This window comes from Solea senegalensis, linkage group LG1, assembly GCF_019176455.1.
Source record: "Solea senegalensis isolate Sse05_10M linkage group LG1, IFAPA_SoseM_1, whole genome shotgun sequence".
In the NCBI taxonomy this organism is placed as follows: domain Eukaryota; kingdom Metazoa; phylum Chordata; class Actinopteri; order Pleuronectiformes; family Soleidae; genus Solea; species Solea senegalensis.
Window position 1 is genome coordinate 37,360,243 of NC_058021.1, and position 19,127 is coordinate 37,379,369.

The 19,127-nt window shown below is 42.4% G+C and overlaps 1 protein-coding gene across 1 annotated transcript; it reads left to right on the forward strand.

The window, feature by feature from the left end:
- Nucleotides 1-14,414: 14,414 nt before the first annotated feature.
- Nucleotides 14,415-17,979, forward strand: LOC122765905. The gene is made up of 8 exons (XM_044020393.1): nt 14,415-15,349; nt 15,468-15,668; nt 15,762-16,106; nt 16,248-16,382; nt 16,553-16,623; nt 16,725-16,956; nt 17,029-17,274; nt 17,388-17,979. The coding sequence occupies exons 1-7, from the start codon at nt 14,428-14,430 to the stop codon at nt 17,202-17,204; spliced, it is 2,082 nt and encodes a 693-aa protein (XP_043876328.1). The 5' UTR covers nt 14,415-14,427; the 3' UTR covers nt 17,205-17,274; nt 17,388-17,979.
- The last annotated feature ends 1,148 nt before the right edge of the window (nt 17,980-19,127 follow it).

The window sequence follows — 19,127 nt, forward strand, 5'->3', positions numbered from 1 at the left end:
GTGATTTATGATGCGTTTGATTATTGTGATTATGAACATTTTTGTTTTTCACCTCTGTCATGTGTCACTTATTTGATAAAATATCTTCAGTGTCTTTAATAAAATATCTTCAGTACTCACTGGTTTCAATGATTAATCTGGTTCCACGTCCAAACATCAGTTTACCTGCACTTCCTCCAGTATTCACACATCATGAAGCTTCATGACATAAACTCAAAATAATGTGGTGAATCAGGCACTATGCAGATGATGTGATTCCATATATAATAAACCACAAAATTGTGAATATTGTGAATTTACTGACATTTACAGAGTCTATGAAGCAGTTTCTGTTTGTTTTAAAAAATATATACTTTGAACATTTGACAGTTTAACATCATTAACTCCATGACGATCGGTTGTGTTTAAAATGTCTTTAAAATTAATACAAAATTGAATATCAGGTTGTCATAGCAACAACTGATCATTCATTCAAGTGAGTTTGATGAGGAATTTTTTCAAATGATGATTTTCATTTTAGATTTAAATCTTTAAATTTGATTTTAAAAATAAAATATCTTCAGTACTCACTGGCCTCAATGTTTAACCTGGTTCCACGTCCAAAGATCAGTTTAGTTGAACCTTGACTATTCACACATCATGAAGCTTCATGACACAAACTCTGAACCAAACCTCATTCAGAAAACTATGATTTTCTTTTAAAATGCAAACTTTAAATAAAATTATAGAAATGTCAGTTTACATTATATATTTACTCTTTTGTTTAAATGTTAAATTATTTGTAAAAGTTTATTCAGACAAAGAGATTTTATTAATAATAATATAAGTGGCAATTCTGATACATATTGACTGTTAACTTAGTGTTTTTTTCTTTTACAGACACTTGAAATGAGTGAAATGTTGATTCTGTTTTACTCACTGTGTTCAATAGTTAATCTGATTCCACTTCCAAACAGGAGTTCATACTGACTTCCAGTATTAACACATCATGAAGCTTCATGACATAAACTAATCCTCAAACAAACTCCAATTAATAAAATCTGTATTTTTATAAAACCAAAAATCTAAGCTCACTTAAAGGAAATATAAAGATACAGTATGTGATTGTTAATATTTACTGTATTTTAAGTTCTGTGATTTATTTTTTTTCATTTTTGTTTTTCACCTCTGTCATGTGTTGTTTTATTGACACATGTCATTTTTTTGATAAAATATCTTCAGAACTCACTGTTTTCAATGATTAATCTGCTTCCACATCCAAAGATCAGTTTAAAAGAATCTTGAGTATTCACACATCATGAAGCTTCATGACACAAGCTCTGAACCAAACCTCATTCAGCAAAAACTATGATTTTCTTTTACATCATTTAAAATGCAAACTTTAAATAAAATTAAAGAAATATATCAGTTTGTTCATTTACGCAAAATGACAATTCCCCCACAATTTAAACCTCGTTTTCAGACTAAATCACACAACTTCATTCTTTTTCTCTTTATGTACGATTGACAAGTCTGAGAAGATTTTTCAGAAATTATACACAAAACTGTGTCATTTAAATATTAAAGGTGAAGTAAAGATACCTTCTTTGTGTTTTTATCATTTGCATCAACACTCTTTGACTTTGTGTAAAACAAATATTTCATATAAATATATTGATCATCAATATCTGTACTCACTGGCTTCAATGATTAATCTGGTTCCACGTCCAAACATCACCTTATATGCACCTCCTCCAGTATTCACACATCATGAAGCTTCGTGACATAAACTCAAAATAATGTGGTGAATCAAACAATATGCAGATGATGTGATTCCATATATAATATACCACCAAATTGTGATTAATGTGAATTTACTGACATTTACAGAGTCTATGAAGCAGTTTTTGTTTGTTTTGAAAAATATTTTGATCATTTGACAGTTTAACAACGTTAACTCATTAACTCTTTAACTTCATGACGAGGTGCTGTGTTTAAAATATATTTAAAATATTGAATATCAGGTTGTCATAGGAACAACTCATCATTCATTAAAATGAGTTTGATGTGGATTTTTTTACAAATGATTATTTTCATTTTAGATTTATATCTTTAAATTTGATTTTAAAAATAAAATATCATCAGTGTCTTTAATGAAATATATTCAGTACTCACTGGCTTCAATTATTAATCTGGTTCCACGTCCAAACCTGATCCTTTGAGTCCCCGTATTCACACAACGTGATTATCACTGACACAAACCCACTCAACCAAACTTCATTCAAAAAAAGCTAATTTTTACACTGAAACCATTACTGTTTTTCATCAGCAACGACAGCAGAGCGCTTGTTTTGATGAATGAATGAATTCTGGTTTCAATGGTGATTCTGGTCCCACATCCAAAGACCAGTGTATGTCCTCCAGTGTCCACACAACACAACTGTCCCCGACACAAAGCCCACACACTCAACCAAACTCAACCAAACCTCACTGTAAAAACTCACACTTTTCTCTTTAGCCTCAAATCTTTAAACTTCAATTCAAAATTATAGTCAAATTAAACACAAATTTTAATCCAGAATAAAATGTTATGTGTAATTTAAGTAAAACATAGTATATAAAATCACTTACTGACGTTGACACAGAGTTTGATTCCATTTCCAAAAACAAGTTTGTCATTTGCAGATGAAAATGTCACACAGTGAAAAGAGACAGAGCATAAACCAAACACACACTGGATTATATACATAATCCAAGATTACTCAAATAATCCAGCCTGAGTTATATAATCCAGGATGATTCACATAATCTAACATTATTCACATAATCCAGCATCAGTCACACAATCCAAGATTCCTCAAAAAAATCCAGCCTCAGTCACATAATACAATATTGCCACATAATCTGGCCGCACTCACTTAATCCAAGATGATTGACATAATCCAACATTATTAACATAATTCATCTTCATCCATAAAATCTGAGATTATTCACATCCAATCCAGGAAAATCCAGGATCACACTCCCTGGCCAAACACACAGACACATAAACACATTTCAACAAACAAACACATCTCCATAGGTCAAACTCTGCATCTTTGGCTTTGACTCAACTTTAGATTAGATTTAGAGACAAATGAATGAATGAACGAACAAACAAACAATTAAATAACTGCTCCACAGACCTGAGGACACAAATAGTTTCGTACCTTCATTGAAAATCTGTTTGTTTCCATATCCAGACACACACACACTCATACAAAAACCTCTCTCTCTCTCACTCTCTCACACACACACACACACACACACAGCAAACATATGTTTATTAATGTATTTGTTGTTTATTTGTTTGAATCTGTGGACTTTTAGTCGCCAGGTTAAAAATGTTTCTTTGATCATGAAAAATTAGAAGTGATGTCAAATCTTTGTTTTATAACTTTTCAATTTAAAACTCATGAATCTGAGAGTTCTTTTATTCTTACTTAAATTTCTGGATATTTTCTTAGTTTTGTTGGATTATTGTCATCTTTACTCTGGATTATTAGAGTTTCATATAATCTTGTTTGAACTCACGTGATCTCTTTTAACTCAGTCATTTGTCCTCAGTTTCCCATGATCCTCTGCTGTTTGTGACGCCTGAAAAACAAACAAAAAACAACATGAGATATAAAATAACATTGGATACCAGGACCATGAATATACAATAAACATAGAGTGACAGGTTCTGGATCTGGTAAATCAGGATCATAGACCTGAGTCCAGAACAATGACTGTACCTGAGGACTGGCATGGTTCCTGTCGTTCTTCAGTAGGTGGTGCTGTTGTTTGTTGGGACACAGGGTGTGTGACGTCACTCGTCCACAGCGTCTCATCGTCTCACATGAAAACATCTCCACCAGGACATTTATAGCTTCTGTGTCAGACAGAAAGTGATGCACTATTTTTAGTACTGACACAGGTGGGCGGGGCTTCTGTGGGGGGCGTGTTGAGTAAAAAAACAAAGACATGGTGATGTAAACATGAACAATCACCTTATTCTCTTCATGTCATGTGACTTCACCTTCGACTTTTAGTCGAGGTAGCGTCGAAAGAGATGTGTTTTTAGTCGGTGGCAGAAGATGTGGCGGGTTTCTGGCTAAACTATAATCTGTGAGGATAGTTAAACTGTAATCTGTGAGGTTAGCTAAACTATAATCTGTGAGGTTAGCTAAACTATAATCTGTGAGGTAACTAAACTATAACCTGTGAGGTTAGTTAAACTACAATCTGTGAGGATAGTTAAACTGTAATCTGTGAGGTTGGTTAAACTATAATCTGTGAGGTTAGTTAAACTGTAATCTGTGAGGTTAGTTAAACTATAATCTGTGAGGTTGGCTAAACCATAATCTGTGAAGTTAGTTAAACTGTAATCTGTGAGGTTAGTTAAACTGTAATATGTGAGGTTAGATAATCTGTAATCTGTGAGGTTAGATAAACTGTAATCTGTGGAGTTAGTTAAACTGTAATCTGTGGAGTTAGTAAAACTGTAATCTGTGAGGTTAGTAAAACTGTAATCTGTGAGGTTAGATAAACTGTAATCTGTGAGGTTATCTGAGTGTTTGTGTGTTTCTGAGTGAACAAACCCACACAATAATGACAAACAAAAATGATCCTGTTTATTTGTTTAAAGAAATTAATGAATGAATGAAAGAGGATGACTGGATGTTGGTGTCAGGGGATCAGGGCTCTGATGGTGAGAAGGGTGTTAAAGGCCACAGTCTTGATCAACAACAGGCGAGCTGCGTTCATCAGCAGCAAGAACGAGTTCACTTTGACGTCGTCTGTTCAAGACAGAGAGAAGACAACTGTAACCACAACAGTCTTCTTAAACACTTTGAAACACATTTTGAACAGTCTGGAACTTTCTTAAACACTTTTGGCGCATTTCTTCTGGCTCTACTCGCCACGCCTCGCCACGCCACACCACGGTTTAAGTAGCGTTTCCACTAGCATAGTAACCTGGTACCAGGTACTATTTTTAGTACCTGCTTCAGCGAGGTTCCAAGCGTGCTTAAGTAGGTAGTGTGGAGTCCCGTCACAGGAAGAGACGTCCCACACACAAATCAAGCCCAACAGTGCCAACTGTAAATCACTTAAAACTACTTAATAATCCTAAAAACATGGGTTAATCTCCAACAACTACCAGGGAAACCTCTATATTTAACAGGAGTCTTTTAAAGTGGAGTGGTGTATTTAGGGACAGCGCTGCTGACCGCGAGCGCCATCACAGACCTGCCGCTGTAGTCTGTGGAGTAGGAGGCTGTACTCCGGAGACATGTGGACAGAAATCAAGCCGAACAGTGCCGAATTGTAGATAAATTAAAACTACTTAACAATCCTAAAAACGTGGGTTAATCTCCAACAACTACATAAGTCTGGTGTAAAGTCACTAGCCACTCGTGAGTGTGTGTGTGAATTGTAGATAAATTAAAACTACTTAACAATCCTAAAAACGTGGGTTAATCTCCAACAACTACATAAGTAGTGGAGGTAGGAGTAGGAGGCTGTGGAGTAGGAGGCTGTACTCCGGAGACATGTGGACAGAAATCAAGCCGAACAGTGCCGAATTGTAGATAAATTAAAACTACTTAACAATCCTAAAAACGTGGGTTAATCTCCTACAACTACATAAATCTGGTGTAAAGTCACTAGCCACTCGTGTGTGAGTGTGTGTGCCGAATTGTAGATAAATTAAAACTACTTAACAATCCTAAAAACGTGGGTTAATCTCCAACAACTACATAAGTCTGGTGTAAAGTCACTAGCCACTCGTGTGTGTGTGTGTGTGTCGCGTATAAAACAAAGTCACCACAGTTTCACTCAGCCGTGCAGTGATGACTCCGCCCACGTTAAGTAGGTACTTTTTTTGTAGTGGAGATGCAACCTAATCGTGCCGAGGCGAGGCGAGCCGGTGGAAATGTGCCATTTTTAACACATTTTTACCAGTCTGGAACAGGTTGATTAAAAACTCACCAGGATATTCATCATCATCAGCTGTTTGATGAGAAGAAAAAAAGTGTTAAACAACATTTAAAAATGTTTTAAACACTTTGAAACGCATTTTAAACAGTCTGGAACATTCTTAAAACGCATGGTGCGACATTAGGATTTCTCACCGCTCAGGCGGCTGATGTTTAATGACGGTGCGTTTAATGACAGTAGGATTTCTCACCGCTCAGGCGGCTAATGTTTAATGACGGTGCGTTTAATGACAGTAGGATTTCTCACCACTCAGGCGTCTGATGGACGTGTTGTGCAGGCCACAACTGGAAATGTTTTCGTTGCTGAATCCAGTGAAGAAGAAGCTGTTGTCTCGCGGGTGCAGGACAGCGCCTCCAGTGTCCAGAGGGAGTAAACGATCTGACACATCCAGATACATTTTACCTTCCCGTGGACGAAACGCAGCAGCGAGACACACGTCCAGGTGGGGACTGTCACCCGCGGTGGTGATGTGGGTGTGGTGCAGCGGACTGAGGATGAACAAACTCGGGTCCAAAGGAGACGTATCTGACACAAGGAAATTTGACTTTGACTTCAAATCAATATTAACGGTGTGTCAGTCAAGACATCACTGGTGACAAATAATAATAATTAAAAACACCACATCGTTAAAAGAACAAAATACAAAACAATGGCTTAAATCTGAGCATGATTATACCTGATAATCTGATTATACCTGATAATCTGATTATAAATCTTGTAAATACGCAATCATTTAAAGAAGCAACAATTATTTTTTGTTGCTTTGGAAAATTTTATTTCCTGTGAATTTATATCTGTAAAATAAAACACATTTTTACTGTTTACTTTACTTTTTAATATAATATTTTATATTTGTTTATTTATAAACAAAGTCCATCTTTAATTATTTTATTCGCTCATGGCTTCAACTCAAACATTTTCTCCGTAAAAACCAACTCAAACATTTGCATATAAATACATTTTCTACATGTATATTTATATTTATAGAGAATGAAAACATTAAGAATAAGTTTGGACCTTTATGTAAAAACATTATATTTCAATTCAAAAGATTGTTTTTAAATTGTTTTCAACACATTTTTAAAACGATTCTTTGTTTAAAAAAAAGAGAAGACTCCAGGATTTCCAGGATTTCCAGGCTCTGACGTTTTGAACAGTTTCAGTTTTCAGTGTCATAAACTTTTATTTTAAGTTATTGTTTTTCTCATGAATTTCATCATTCATTTATTTGCAGTTTTAGTGTTTTTACTTTTTTAAACATTTACGACTTTTATTAAAAATATTTTTTTAAAGGGAATATATTTTTTAGAAACTGTTTGTGTGTGTATGTGTGTGTGTGTGTGTGTGTGTGTACTGACCTGCAGGAGTGACCGTGAGTGTGATGGCGTTTCCAAAAATGAAATAATCACAGCGTTACATCCTCGTACAAAAACCTCAGACACCAGGGTCGTCAAAAACATCACAACCAAAACACAAACACAAACACACACACACTCACACACACACACACACATGCGTGCGTGTGGTCCTGCTGACCGTGGAGGTCTGTGGTGGTCTCAGTGGGTGCTCCTCAGGTTCTTGTTCAGGTCTCTGCAGATCCTCAGTCACTGTGGAACCCCAACCCAGTGAAAAAGAGTTGTACAAAAACATGCGATCAAGAGGAAACCACAGGCAACTGCCACACACTCACACAAACCCTGTCACACACTCTCACTGTGTCACATACACACCCTGTCACACACTCTCCCTGTCACACTCACACTGTCACACACTCACCATTTCACACACACAAAACCCTGTCACAAACTCACCGTGTCACATACACACCCTGTCACACACACTCCCAGTTACACTCACCCTGTCACACTCACCCCTTTCACACACACAAACCCTGTCACACACTCACCGTGTCACATACACACCCTGTCACACACTCTCCCTGTCACACCTCACCCTGTCACACACTCACCATTTCACACACACAAAACCCTGTCACACACTCACCCTGTCACACACTTCCCTCACCCTGTCACACACTCTCACTCTGTCACACACCTCACCCCTGTCACACACTCACCCTGTCACCACTCCTGTCACACACACTCTCCCTGTCACTTCCTGTCACACTGTCACACACCCTTTCTGTCACACACTCACCTTGTCACACACTCACCCTGTCACACACTCTTTCTGTCACACACTCACCTGTCACACACTCACCCTCACACACCTCACCCCTGCCCATCACCCCTGTCACACACTCACCCTGTCACACACTCTCACACACACCTCATCCTGTCACACACACTCACCCTGTCAAACTCTCACCCTATCACACACCCCCACCCTGTCACACACCTCACCCCTGTCACACACTCTCATCCTACACCTCACACACCCTCCCACCCATACACACACTCCCTCCCTGTCACACACTCACCCTGTCACACACTCTCACCCTATCACACACTCCCTCCCTGTCACACACTCACCCTGTCACACACTCTCACCCTATCACACACTCCCTCCCTGTCACACATTCACCCTGTTACACACACTCTCCCTGTCATACACACACACACACTCTCACTCACCCTGTCACACACATACAGTCACCCTGTCACACAGATACTGTTGAACTTTCCAGTAGGCAAAGCTATTTATCTTTCATTCTATTTATATTGTTCATTGTTGTAATTGGTATCAAAGCACCGTTGCCTTTAAAGTGCCTTTAAGGTGCAATGTCAAAGCCATGTTTTGTTATATGTTAACCTTCATATGTGCCTTTGTAAAATCTATCTATCATCAGGACCTGTACGACTTGTCGGTTTTACAACCTAACTACTAACCGTCTAAGTACTAACTGACTGCTGTTTAATTGTGTATGTGGAATAAACCTTCAGAAAGACAGTCGAGTTGTACCCGCCGTACTTGTTCTGGTTACCCTTTCCAGAAGGGAGTATTTAGCTGAAAGGATCAGCCAGCAGAAATCTGGACAGTCACCCTGTCACACACACTCACCCTGTCACACACACGCACACTCACCCACACTCACCCTGTCACACACACAGTCACCCTGTCACACACACTCTCCCTGTCACACAAAGTCTCACCCTGTCACACACACACACATCCCCACCCTGTCACACACACCTCACCCTCTCACACACACACAGTCACCTGTCTTACACACACACCTCACCCTGTCACACACACACACAGTCACCCTGTCTCACACACACTCACCCCGGACATACATACACTCACCAGTCACTCACCCTGTCACACACACGACACCTCACCCCAGTCACACACACACACTCACTCACCTCTGTCACACACACACATAGCTCTTCCACCCTGTCACACACACACACCCCGTCACACACCATGCACACTCACCCCAAGGTCACACACACACAGTCACCCTGTCATACAGTCACCCTGTCACACACAGTCACCTTGGTCACACCTTCTCACCCTGTCACACATCACACTCACCCTTTCACACACACTCTCACCCTGTCACACACACTCTCCCTGTCACACATACTCACCGTCACACACTCTCACCCTGAGAGGACGTGGACATGAGAGGACATGGACCCTGAGAGGATGTGGACCCAGAGAGGACGTGGAGACCCTGAGAGGATGTGGACACTGAGAGGATTTGGACTCTGAGAGGACATGGAGACCCTGAGGAGGATGTGGGGAGAAGGGGCAGGACGTGAGACCTGAGAGGATGTGGAGACCCTGAGAGGACATGGGCCCCTAAGAAGGGCGTGGACTGAGAGGATGTGTACCCAGAGAGGAGGGGACCCTGAGAGGATGTGGACATGAGAGGTGTACCCAGAAGGAGCGTGGAGACCCTGAAAGGACATGAAGACCCTGAGAGGATGTGGACACTGAGAGGACATGGTCCATGAGACCCTGAGAGGATGTGGGACACTGAGAGGGCGTGGTCCATGAAGGATGTGGACTCTGAGAAGGACATGGAGACCCTGAGGGCGTGGACATAAGGGGCGTGTGGACCCTGAGAGGATGTGGTCCCTGAGAGAATATGGTCCATGAGGGGCGTGGACTCTGGGGCGTGGAGACCCTGAGGGCGTGGAGACCCTGAAGGCGTGGAGACCCTGAGAGGACATGGATACCCTGAGGTGATGTGGACCCTGGGCGTGGTCCGTGAGAGGGCGTGGACCCTGAGAGGCGTTGAGACCCTGAGGATGTGGACCCTGAGAGGCGTGGTCCATGACTCTGAGGGAGGACCCTGAGGGGCGTGGACCCTGAAGGGCGTGGGGTCCTGAGAGCGTGGTCCCTGAGAGGATATGGGGCCCCAGAGAATGTGGTCCCTGAGAGATGTGGACCCTGAGGAGGATGTGTTCCTGAGAATGTGGAGGTGAGAGGAAGGAGACCCTGAGGGGAGGAGAGGACGTGAGGGATCAGCGAGGGGCGTGGTCCATGAGAGGACCTGGACTCTGAGAGGAGGTGGAGACCAGAAGGCATGGGACCCTGAGGAGGACTCGGACTCCTGAGAGGAGGTGGAAGCCCCTGAGGATTTGGACCCCTGAGAGGACGTGGATCCTGAGAGGACGTGGTCCATGAGAGGACGTGGAACCTGTGCAGAACCAGAGGTTTGTGTGTGTCTGTGTGTGTCTGTGTGTGTGTGTGTGTGTGTGTGTGTGTGTGTGGTCCTGCTGACCATGGACGTCTGTGGTGGTCTCAGCGGTTGCTCCTCAGGTTCTTGTTCAGGTCTCTGCAGATCTTCAGTCACTGTGGAACCCCAATGTAACACAGTGAAAAAGAGTCGCACTAAAACATGCGATCAAGAGGAAACCACAGGCAACTGCCACACACACCCCGTCACACACAGACACACAAACACACATACACATTTACCAGGCTAACAGGGGACTGTCGTTCTACAATATACAAATATTAAATAATCATGGCCACTGGAATTATAAGAATAAAACAAGGTTTATTAATTAGAAGTATGTACTAATCTCAAGTACTGCAGTATTAGCAGCAACACTGACTTTTATCTAGGATTTATAAAAATTCACAATAATTCTTAGTTACATTTCAAACTTGATTAAAATGTAATGTGTAAGATAGGATCGTATATGTCATTTTCTGTACTATAGGAGTGTGAATGTTGCTCTTTACCATCTAACAGGGGACCTGTGTCATTTTGTCCTAACAAAGAGAGGACTTACTGTATGTAATTCTTTACAATCCAAGTGGAAATCATCTTAACTATTTCAGAGTTAGAGTTCTAACAGAATTCTCCATGAAAAGTCGTCTTTACAGTTGTGCCTCTTATTGTGCCAGCTCTGACAGAGCTGACTTGGACCCTGAGAGGACGTGGACCCTTAGAGGACATAGAGACCCTGAGAGGACGTGGACATGAGAGGACGTGGAGACCCTTAGAGGACATGGTCCCTGAGAGGAGGAGGATGGACCCTGAGAGGAGTGGTCCCTGAGAGGATGTGGTCCCTGAGAGGATGTGGACCCTTAGAGGACATATAGAGACCCTGAGAGGACGGGACATGAGAGGCGTGGAGACCCTTAGGAGGGAGAGGACGGGACCCTGAGAGAGGACCCTGAGAGGACGTGGACCCTGAGGATGTGGTCCCTGAGAGGATGTGGACCCTAAGGGGACGGAGACCCTGAGAGGTGGAGACCCTGGAGAGGATGTGGGACGTGAGACCCTGAGGAGGACGTGGACCCTGAGAGGATGTGGTCCCTGGATGTAGAGACCCTGGAGAGATGATGAGAGGACATGGAGACCCTGAGAGGACGTGGACAAAAGAGGACATGGAGACCCTGAGAGGACGTGGTCCCTGAGAGGATGTGAACCCTGAGAGGACGTGGGAGACCCTGGAGAGGAGATGCCTGAGAGGACGGGGACCCGGCGTGGACATAAGAGGACGGGGACCCTGAGAGGATGTGGGAGACCCTGAGAGGACGTGGACCCTGAGAGGAAGTGGAGACCCTGGGAGGGACTCTGAGAGACATGGAGACCCTGAGAGGACGGGAGAGAGGACATGGAGACCCTGAGAGGGCGGGTCCCTGAGAGGGCGTGGTCCCTGAGAGGTGGTCCTGAGAGGATGTGAACCTGAGAGGACGGGAGACCTGAGTGAGAGGACGCAGACCCTGAGAGGACGTGGAGACCCTGAGAGGATGTGAGACCCTGAGGAGGACCCGGAGACCCTGAGAGGGACCCTGAGGAGAGGAGGAGACCCTGAGAGGACGTGGATACCCTGAGAGAACTGAGACCCTGAGAGGACGTGGACTGAGGACCGTGGACCCTGAGAGGATGTGGTCCCTGAGAGGATGTGGAGACCCTTAGAGGATGTGGTCCATGAGTGGATTTGGACCCTGAGAGGACGTGGATCCTGAGAGGACATGGTCCATGAGAGGACGTGGAACATCTGCAGAACCAGAGGTTTGTGTGTGTCTGTGTGTGTGTGTGTGTGGTCCTGCTGACCATGGACGTCTGTGGTGGTCTCAGCGGTTGCTCCTCAGGTTCTTGTTCAGGTCTCTGCAGATCTTCAGTCACTGTGGAACCCCAATGTAACACAGTGAAAAAGAGTTGCACTAAAACATGCGATCAAGAGGAAACCACAGGCAACTGCCACACAAACCCCGTCACACACAGACACACAAACACACATACACATTTACCAGGCTAACAGGGGACTGTCGTTCTACAATATACAAATATTAAATAATCATGGCCACTGGAATTATAAGAATAAAACAAGGTTTATTTTCAAATTAGAAGTATGCACTAATCTCAAGTACTGCAGTATTAGCAGCAACACTGACTTTTATCTAAGATTTATAAAAATTCACAATAATTCTCAGTTACATTTCAAACTTGATTAAAATGTAATGTGTAAGATAGGATCGTATATGTCATTTTCTGTACTATAGGAGTGTGAATGTTGCTCTTTACCATCTAACAGGGGACCTGTGTCATTTTGTCCTAACAAAGAGAGGACTAACTGTATGTAATTCTTTACAATCCAAGTAGAAATCATCTTAACTATTTCAGAGTTAGAGTTCTAACAGAATTCTCCATGAAAAGTCGTCTTTACAGTTGTGCCTCTTGTTGTGCCAGCTCTGACAGAGATTGTAAGTGATTTCATAGGACAGATCAGAGCAGGCTGGAAACATGTCCACATGCTTAGGAATGTATAGCTGCATCTATTACAGCACTCACCACAATTCAACATTTAAAATTAGTGTCACTTCACTGTTTCTATGTAGTTTTTTTTCTATCCACAATTAACTACAGTAGGTAATTATATGAAACATAAACAAAGAGGATAAATAATATTTTACTCTATTTACAAAAAACAACCAACAAAATAACATTTACATTACTACTTTAAGAGACACATTTCTTCAAAGAGAGTGATTTAAGTTTTCAGGTTAATATTAAGACATAAGTAATATGCTCATGGTGGCCATGCAAGCCCTTCTGTCTTGAATCATTAATTTTTATTCCAATTGTCCAAATCAGCCATAGAATATCTTATGCTACAGCAACTTATTGGTCTGATTAAGTGTTTCAGTCTCTAACTTTTCCACTACTTGTTAACAGTCTCAGTAAATTGAAGAATTTTCAGCGTCTCTGTCTCACCTGCTGTTTTTAGTTATGGACAGGAAAGAATATGACAGATGGGCATATCTTTCCCCACAACACTATTCTCTTCAAACTTAAGAGACTATGGTTTTATATAAATAATCCTTAATTCCTTCATTCTCTCATATCTGTTTAACAGAGAACAGAATTTGCCTGCCCACTGGTTGGATCCCTGCCCTGCTAGAAGTTGACCAGCACTGGATTTCTAAGGCCCTGTTACGGTGGTCACGGTTTAACCAACCTGAGCTGGACCTTGAAAAGGTGGACAGAATGTGGTGGTATCCACCTCGGCCATCACTAAACTCCAGTGCTATTCTAACATTGGAGCAGTTCTTTGGTCACCCCCTGTTCCTGTGGATGCCAAGGAAGCTTTGGCGTGTGCGGTTGCTCTGTCCACATCCAGACTGTGGCAAGTCAGAGCTTACCTCTGCTGGACTACATCAGAGAGTCAGGCAGGTGATTGGAGTCAGCAGCTCTTACTTCTTGGCATCTGAATATCTTGCCTGTAAAAGCTGCAAACGAAAGGTGATCGGTTGGAGCCATGCCATCGTCTCCCAGCTAGACATAGGCCACCGCATCCAGATCCCATGTCTCCTGACTTTCAAGCTGGGATGCGACATGCAGGTCGTGCGCCTCATGCGTCAGCGGGGCTTGGGCAACAGCAGCAGCCAGCTTCAGAAGCAGCTGGAAGAGCAGCATGCGGAGAGCTGGCTTGGGAGACAAATTCAGTTTCTCACTGAGTATGGGGAAGTCTGCTGGGGGACTTGCCAGCTATGCCCGCAGTGGCAAAACATCGCTGGCTGATGCAGGTTTATGCCCAGGATGTCCTCAGCAGGCTGGATGAAGTGAAGGCCTCCATCACCTCACTCTTTGGCCAGGTACTGAAGATGGACTCGACCAAAAAAATTGTGAGGAAGCTGGCAGGTGAGGCCCGGTCCACAGCTGCTTGGGCCACCAACATCGGAAATGAACATGGGCATGTGATCATGTCCGTTCTCACAGCGAGTGAGGGATGGGGCCTAATGAAGATGGCAGAGGGTCTTGTGAGGCGCTACAAAGACGCAGAGGTGCCACCTCCCGAGATCCTATATGTGGACCGTGACTGCTGTGGGAACTCGCACCTAAAACAAATCTTTGGAGCATGGCCGAGAATGAGGATTCAGTTGGATGTCTGGCATTTTATGAGGAGGTTTGCGACCGGGTGCACAACTGATTCTCATTCTCTATACACCAGCTTCATGGCCCAGCTAACCCGGTGCATTTTCGTGTGGGATGAGAGTGACATGCAGCGACTCAAGGCAGCCAAGCGAGCAGAGCTGGAGGCAAGTCACATGCGTCCCACAGAGGGAGATGTGATACGCCATATAAGCGAGGCAGAGATGCAGCTTCATTGTCGGAGGACCGTCCGGGAAAGCAGGGAGATGGAAGCCATGCTGAAGGAGTTGATAGAGGCATATGATGGAGAGAGAGGCTGCAACACGCTCGGTGTGCCTCTGAGCAACTCTGCAAGGATGGCAGAAATCTGGAAGGCCCAGTGTAAACATATCCCCTGCCTCCAGGACCCTCCAGGTTTCCAGCTGTACACACAGACTGGGACAGTGAAGAAGGGTGGTCATGTGCTGCCAACTTTCCGGTGTGCCAGAGGTTCGACCTCACTGGAGAATTTTCATCTGCACATGAACAGATTCATCCCAGGTAAACAGTACACATTGTTAGGTTTCCATGTTAGGTGTAGAATGATATTTATTAATTTGTTTAATATAACGTTTGTATGCTTGGAAACACAATGTCAATATTTCACATTTTTTTAAAGGAACCCTCGCAAGTGACACCTTTTTCCAGGCATATCTGGTTGATGGTCTTGCCAGGTGGAATGAGGACAGGACCATGACAGCAGAGGGGACAGCAGGGCCACACTCATACAGTGGCCTACTTAGGCATGCAGCCAACCAGCTGTCAGAGGAGGTGCTTGGGAGAAAACTGGTGGAGTACAAAGCCCCCCGGAAATACACAGGTATGAACGTAATTCATTATTTGTAATACACTACAGGCAGGTATACAAAGATATCTTTGTCAGTATCTAATGAGGCTTATTTTATTGTTTCAGGAGAGCTTATAGGTATTGAATACCTATACAGCCAAAACAACATTGCCATGGAGGACTATAAGTTGGCCCTGGCAACCCTTGAAACTGAGGACATCACTGTGGCAGAGGGAGACTCTCTTTTGGAGCAATTTGATGTGGAGGATCCAACTGTTACCACCCTGGACACAATTTGGCCTCCACAACAGCCCACTCCATCAGCTCCTGCATCAAATGCACCTCCAGCTGCAGTTATAGCAGTCGCAGTTACAGCCACACCACCTGCACCTACTGCAACTGCGACTGCACTGCCTAGAGCACCACTCAGTGGACCTTCTGCTTCCTTCACTGTTGCCACTATGCAGAGTGGTAAGTTTTTAAGTTTTTAATTGTTAAGTGTAAAGGTTCCAATAAAAATGACTTATATTAAACATGTTTAGATTGGAGGCTGTCTCACCATAGAGGCAACAACACTGTTCATTACACTGTTTATCTGTGTCCTTCCCATAGCAGCTGTAACCGTGTGCCCCCCAGTTTGTGAGGACAGTGGGAGACCTGCTGGATCTAATCCCAGCCTTGGTCCCCAGCTTCAAACCGACACTCCTCAAACCTCTCAGGATGCGGAAATGCTCTGCACTCATCAAGGTCAGAGGTCAAAGCATGTCCTAATCGAACTGTTGCATACTTAAAAGACAGATGCATAGCAGTCTAAAACTGCTAGAAGACAGATGCATAACAGTCTAAAACGCATTGTTAGTGCATACTTGTTTTATCATCATAACAATTGCTCTTTGCTTAAATGTGTTCTAAATTAGCTCCCCAGCAAGATGCTCCCAGTGTGGCAGAGGAACAGCCTTCAACATCATCATGCTCCACCAGTCATGATGTAGGTTAACATTTTGATGATGTTTTTAACTTCTGTCGGGTTACATCTGTAATAAAATTTGAAAATACTTTTTTTTTTTATCACTATTTTGTTTAATGTAGGACTCTGTTGGACCAGACAACATTGAGGGCTTCCAAGCTGTCCAGGACTTGACGGGACAATTATTCACATTAAAAGACCACAGTCTTGCCCTGTCAAGAGAGGAGGCTGAGTGTTTGTCAGAGTATGACAAAAAAAAACAGCCTACCCTCCACACTATCAAGACACAATCCCCAAAGGGAGATTCAGGGCCACAAAAAAAAATGTTGCACCTGGTGTGGAGAGCACAAAGCGGTATGTATGACAATGCTACATACTATTATATAATTACTTTTATGAACACTAATGCTGCCCATACCTTTGCAGATGCTTTGCAGGAGGGAAAAGCCCAGCGCAGTGGCCTGACTGCAATCGTGTGTGTGAGGCACTTTTTATTCAACTTTGCGAGGAGTATCGTGGACCCAGGCGCATTGATGGAGTCAGGAAAGAGCGTTGGAGCCTTGTCACCAAAGCATATCTTCACATCCGCCAAGTCATTCTAAATAATGCCATGGTGATGGAGAAGACCACCATCCAGCTCCCGGTGATGAATACTGCAACCATCGCTAGTTGGTGAGTTAATAAAAGGGAATGACATAGTATCTGTGCTCTGTTCTGTGTAGATATATTGCATATATATGATACACTATGGTATACTAACGAATGTATACTTTGAATATTTTTAGGTACAATAAACTTCAGAAAAAGCAGGAGAAGAGCATGCTGGAGCAAGGCCTGTCTATTCCAAAGAACACTAATGTGAGCCCAGAGAGCTTGCCTCTCGCAGTTGTGAGGAAAGACAGACCCTGTGTCCCGACCAGCAGTGTGGCAAATCCCCAAATTGGCAAATTGCACCACAACCTCTCCTGCTTGCACCGCAACCTCTCCTGCTTGCACCACAACCTCTCCTGCCTGCACCGCAATCTCTTCTGTTTGCACCACAACCTCTGCTCCCTGTGGTTCTTACCAAACCGGCAGCTGATGTGCCATACACCACACAGCAGTACCATAAAAAAAAGATCCAGCAAGAGGAGAGTGGCATTAAAAAGCGGAAGTACACTAAAAAGAGTGACACCATCATTTGCAAGCAGTGCAAGAGGGAGCGAGACCCTGCCACCCACCAGCAGTACTTCGGAAATTGGTACTGCCAAGCCACAGCCACTACAACTCTGGCTGAGTGGAAGGCCTCATTTGAAGCCCGGGGTTATGGCAAAAGGAAAGATACGCCACCGCAATAATTTTGTATTTGTATTGTATTGTATTTGTCTTCACTTATCTAATATTATATATATTCTATTCTAGTTTGTTGTGTTAATAATAATCTATTTTATTTATTCGATTATATTCTGTTGTGGTACTATGTGTGTGTGTATATAAGGTATTCTGTTCTGTTTTATATGTATATATTATTTTATATTGCTATTTGTTATCTGTTATATACACTGTTTCACTGGAGTTGCATTATTGTTTACATGTGTATATATTTATTAGAATGCTAACTCTTTTTTTACTGATTTTATTACTGCACTGGTTGTTTTTTATTTGTTTGTAATAAATTTGTATTCAGATGGCTTTGTCCATCAAGTGTTATTTTGCATTCAAATACAATATACATTATAATATAAGATAATCCTTTATTAGTCCCATGCAATTTTCGCACACACCACATGGGGGGGGTATTATCACACCAGAGATAATAATTTAGCCATTATCCATCATATCAAAGGGCCAAGTTGCAAGTTATTGTAATTCTGAAACAAAGGTGTGTGTAATATTGCTTCACTCATCAAAATCAAGTTATATGACATTCATCATTTAATTACTTGATGATTGTCTATTGCTTAATCATAATGGTAAGCATACACATTTTTATTTTACAGCCAATGCTTGTGATAGACAATATATACGTTTTACATAAAAAGAAAATGGTAACCTTATACCTTTCATATTACTGGTAATGGTAGTCAATAATTGTGCTAAACGATATTTCAATGTTAACATACAGCACACAATGTTGGTAAACTTATACATGTTATATTATAACGTTAACAGTCATTAATTGTGATAAACTTGATACTGAAATGTTTACAAACACCAAAAACGGCTTCATTAATTAATACCATAACCAATTTACAATTAAACATTTACTATATCCCTATTAGAGAGTGGATTTGTGAAGGAAAACAAGCAGACCCAGGCAAAAGGCTAGTCAAGGCCGGCAGTGAGAGAGGGGAGAGAAGAAACGTAGAGGTTCTGTAACTCACTGTAGCAATCAATTGAAATCTCACTGCCTTCGGACCAGCCGATTGAACCGATGTCGGTTCCGTGTATATAAAGACTTTGGCTCATAAAATGTGTCTGAGTCAGGGTGTCACTGAGAAAAAAACAAACAGCAAATGTCATGTAGTGGTGTATCACGTTGTAAA

Excerpts from the sequence above, each read along its gene's own strand:
- LOC122765905 (XM_044020393.1), top strand. The coding sequence starts at position 14,428 with ATGCCCGCAGTGGCAAAACATCGCTGGCTGATGCAGGTTTATGCCCAG. Across the intron at positions 15,350-15,467 it reads CATGAACAGATTCATCCCAG|GAACCCTCGCAAGTGACACC; the intron begins GTAAACAGTACA and ends ATTTTTTTAAAG. Across the intron at positions 16,624-16,724 it reads CATGCTCCACCAGTCATGAT|GACTCTGTTGGACCAGACAA; the intron begins GTAGGTTAACAT and ends TGTTTAATGTAG.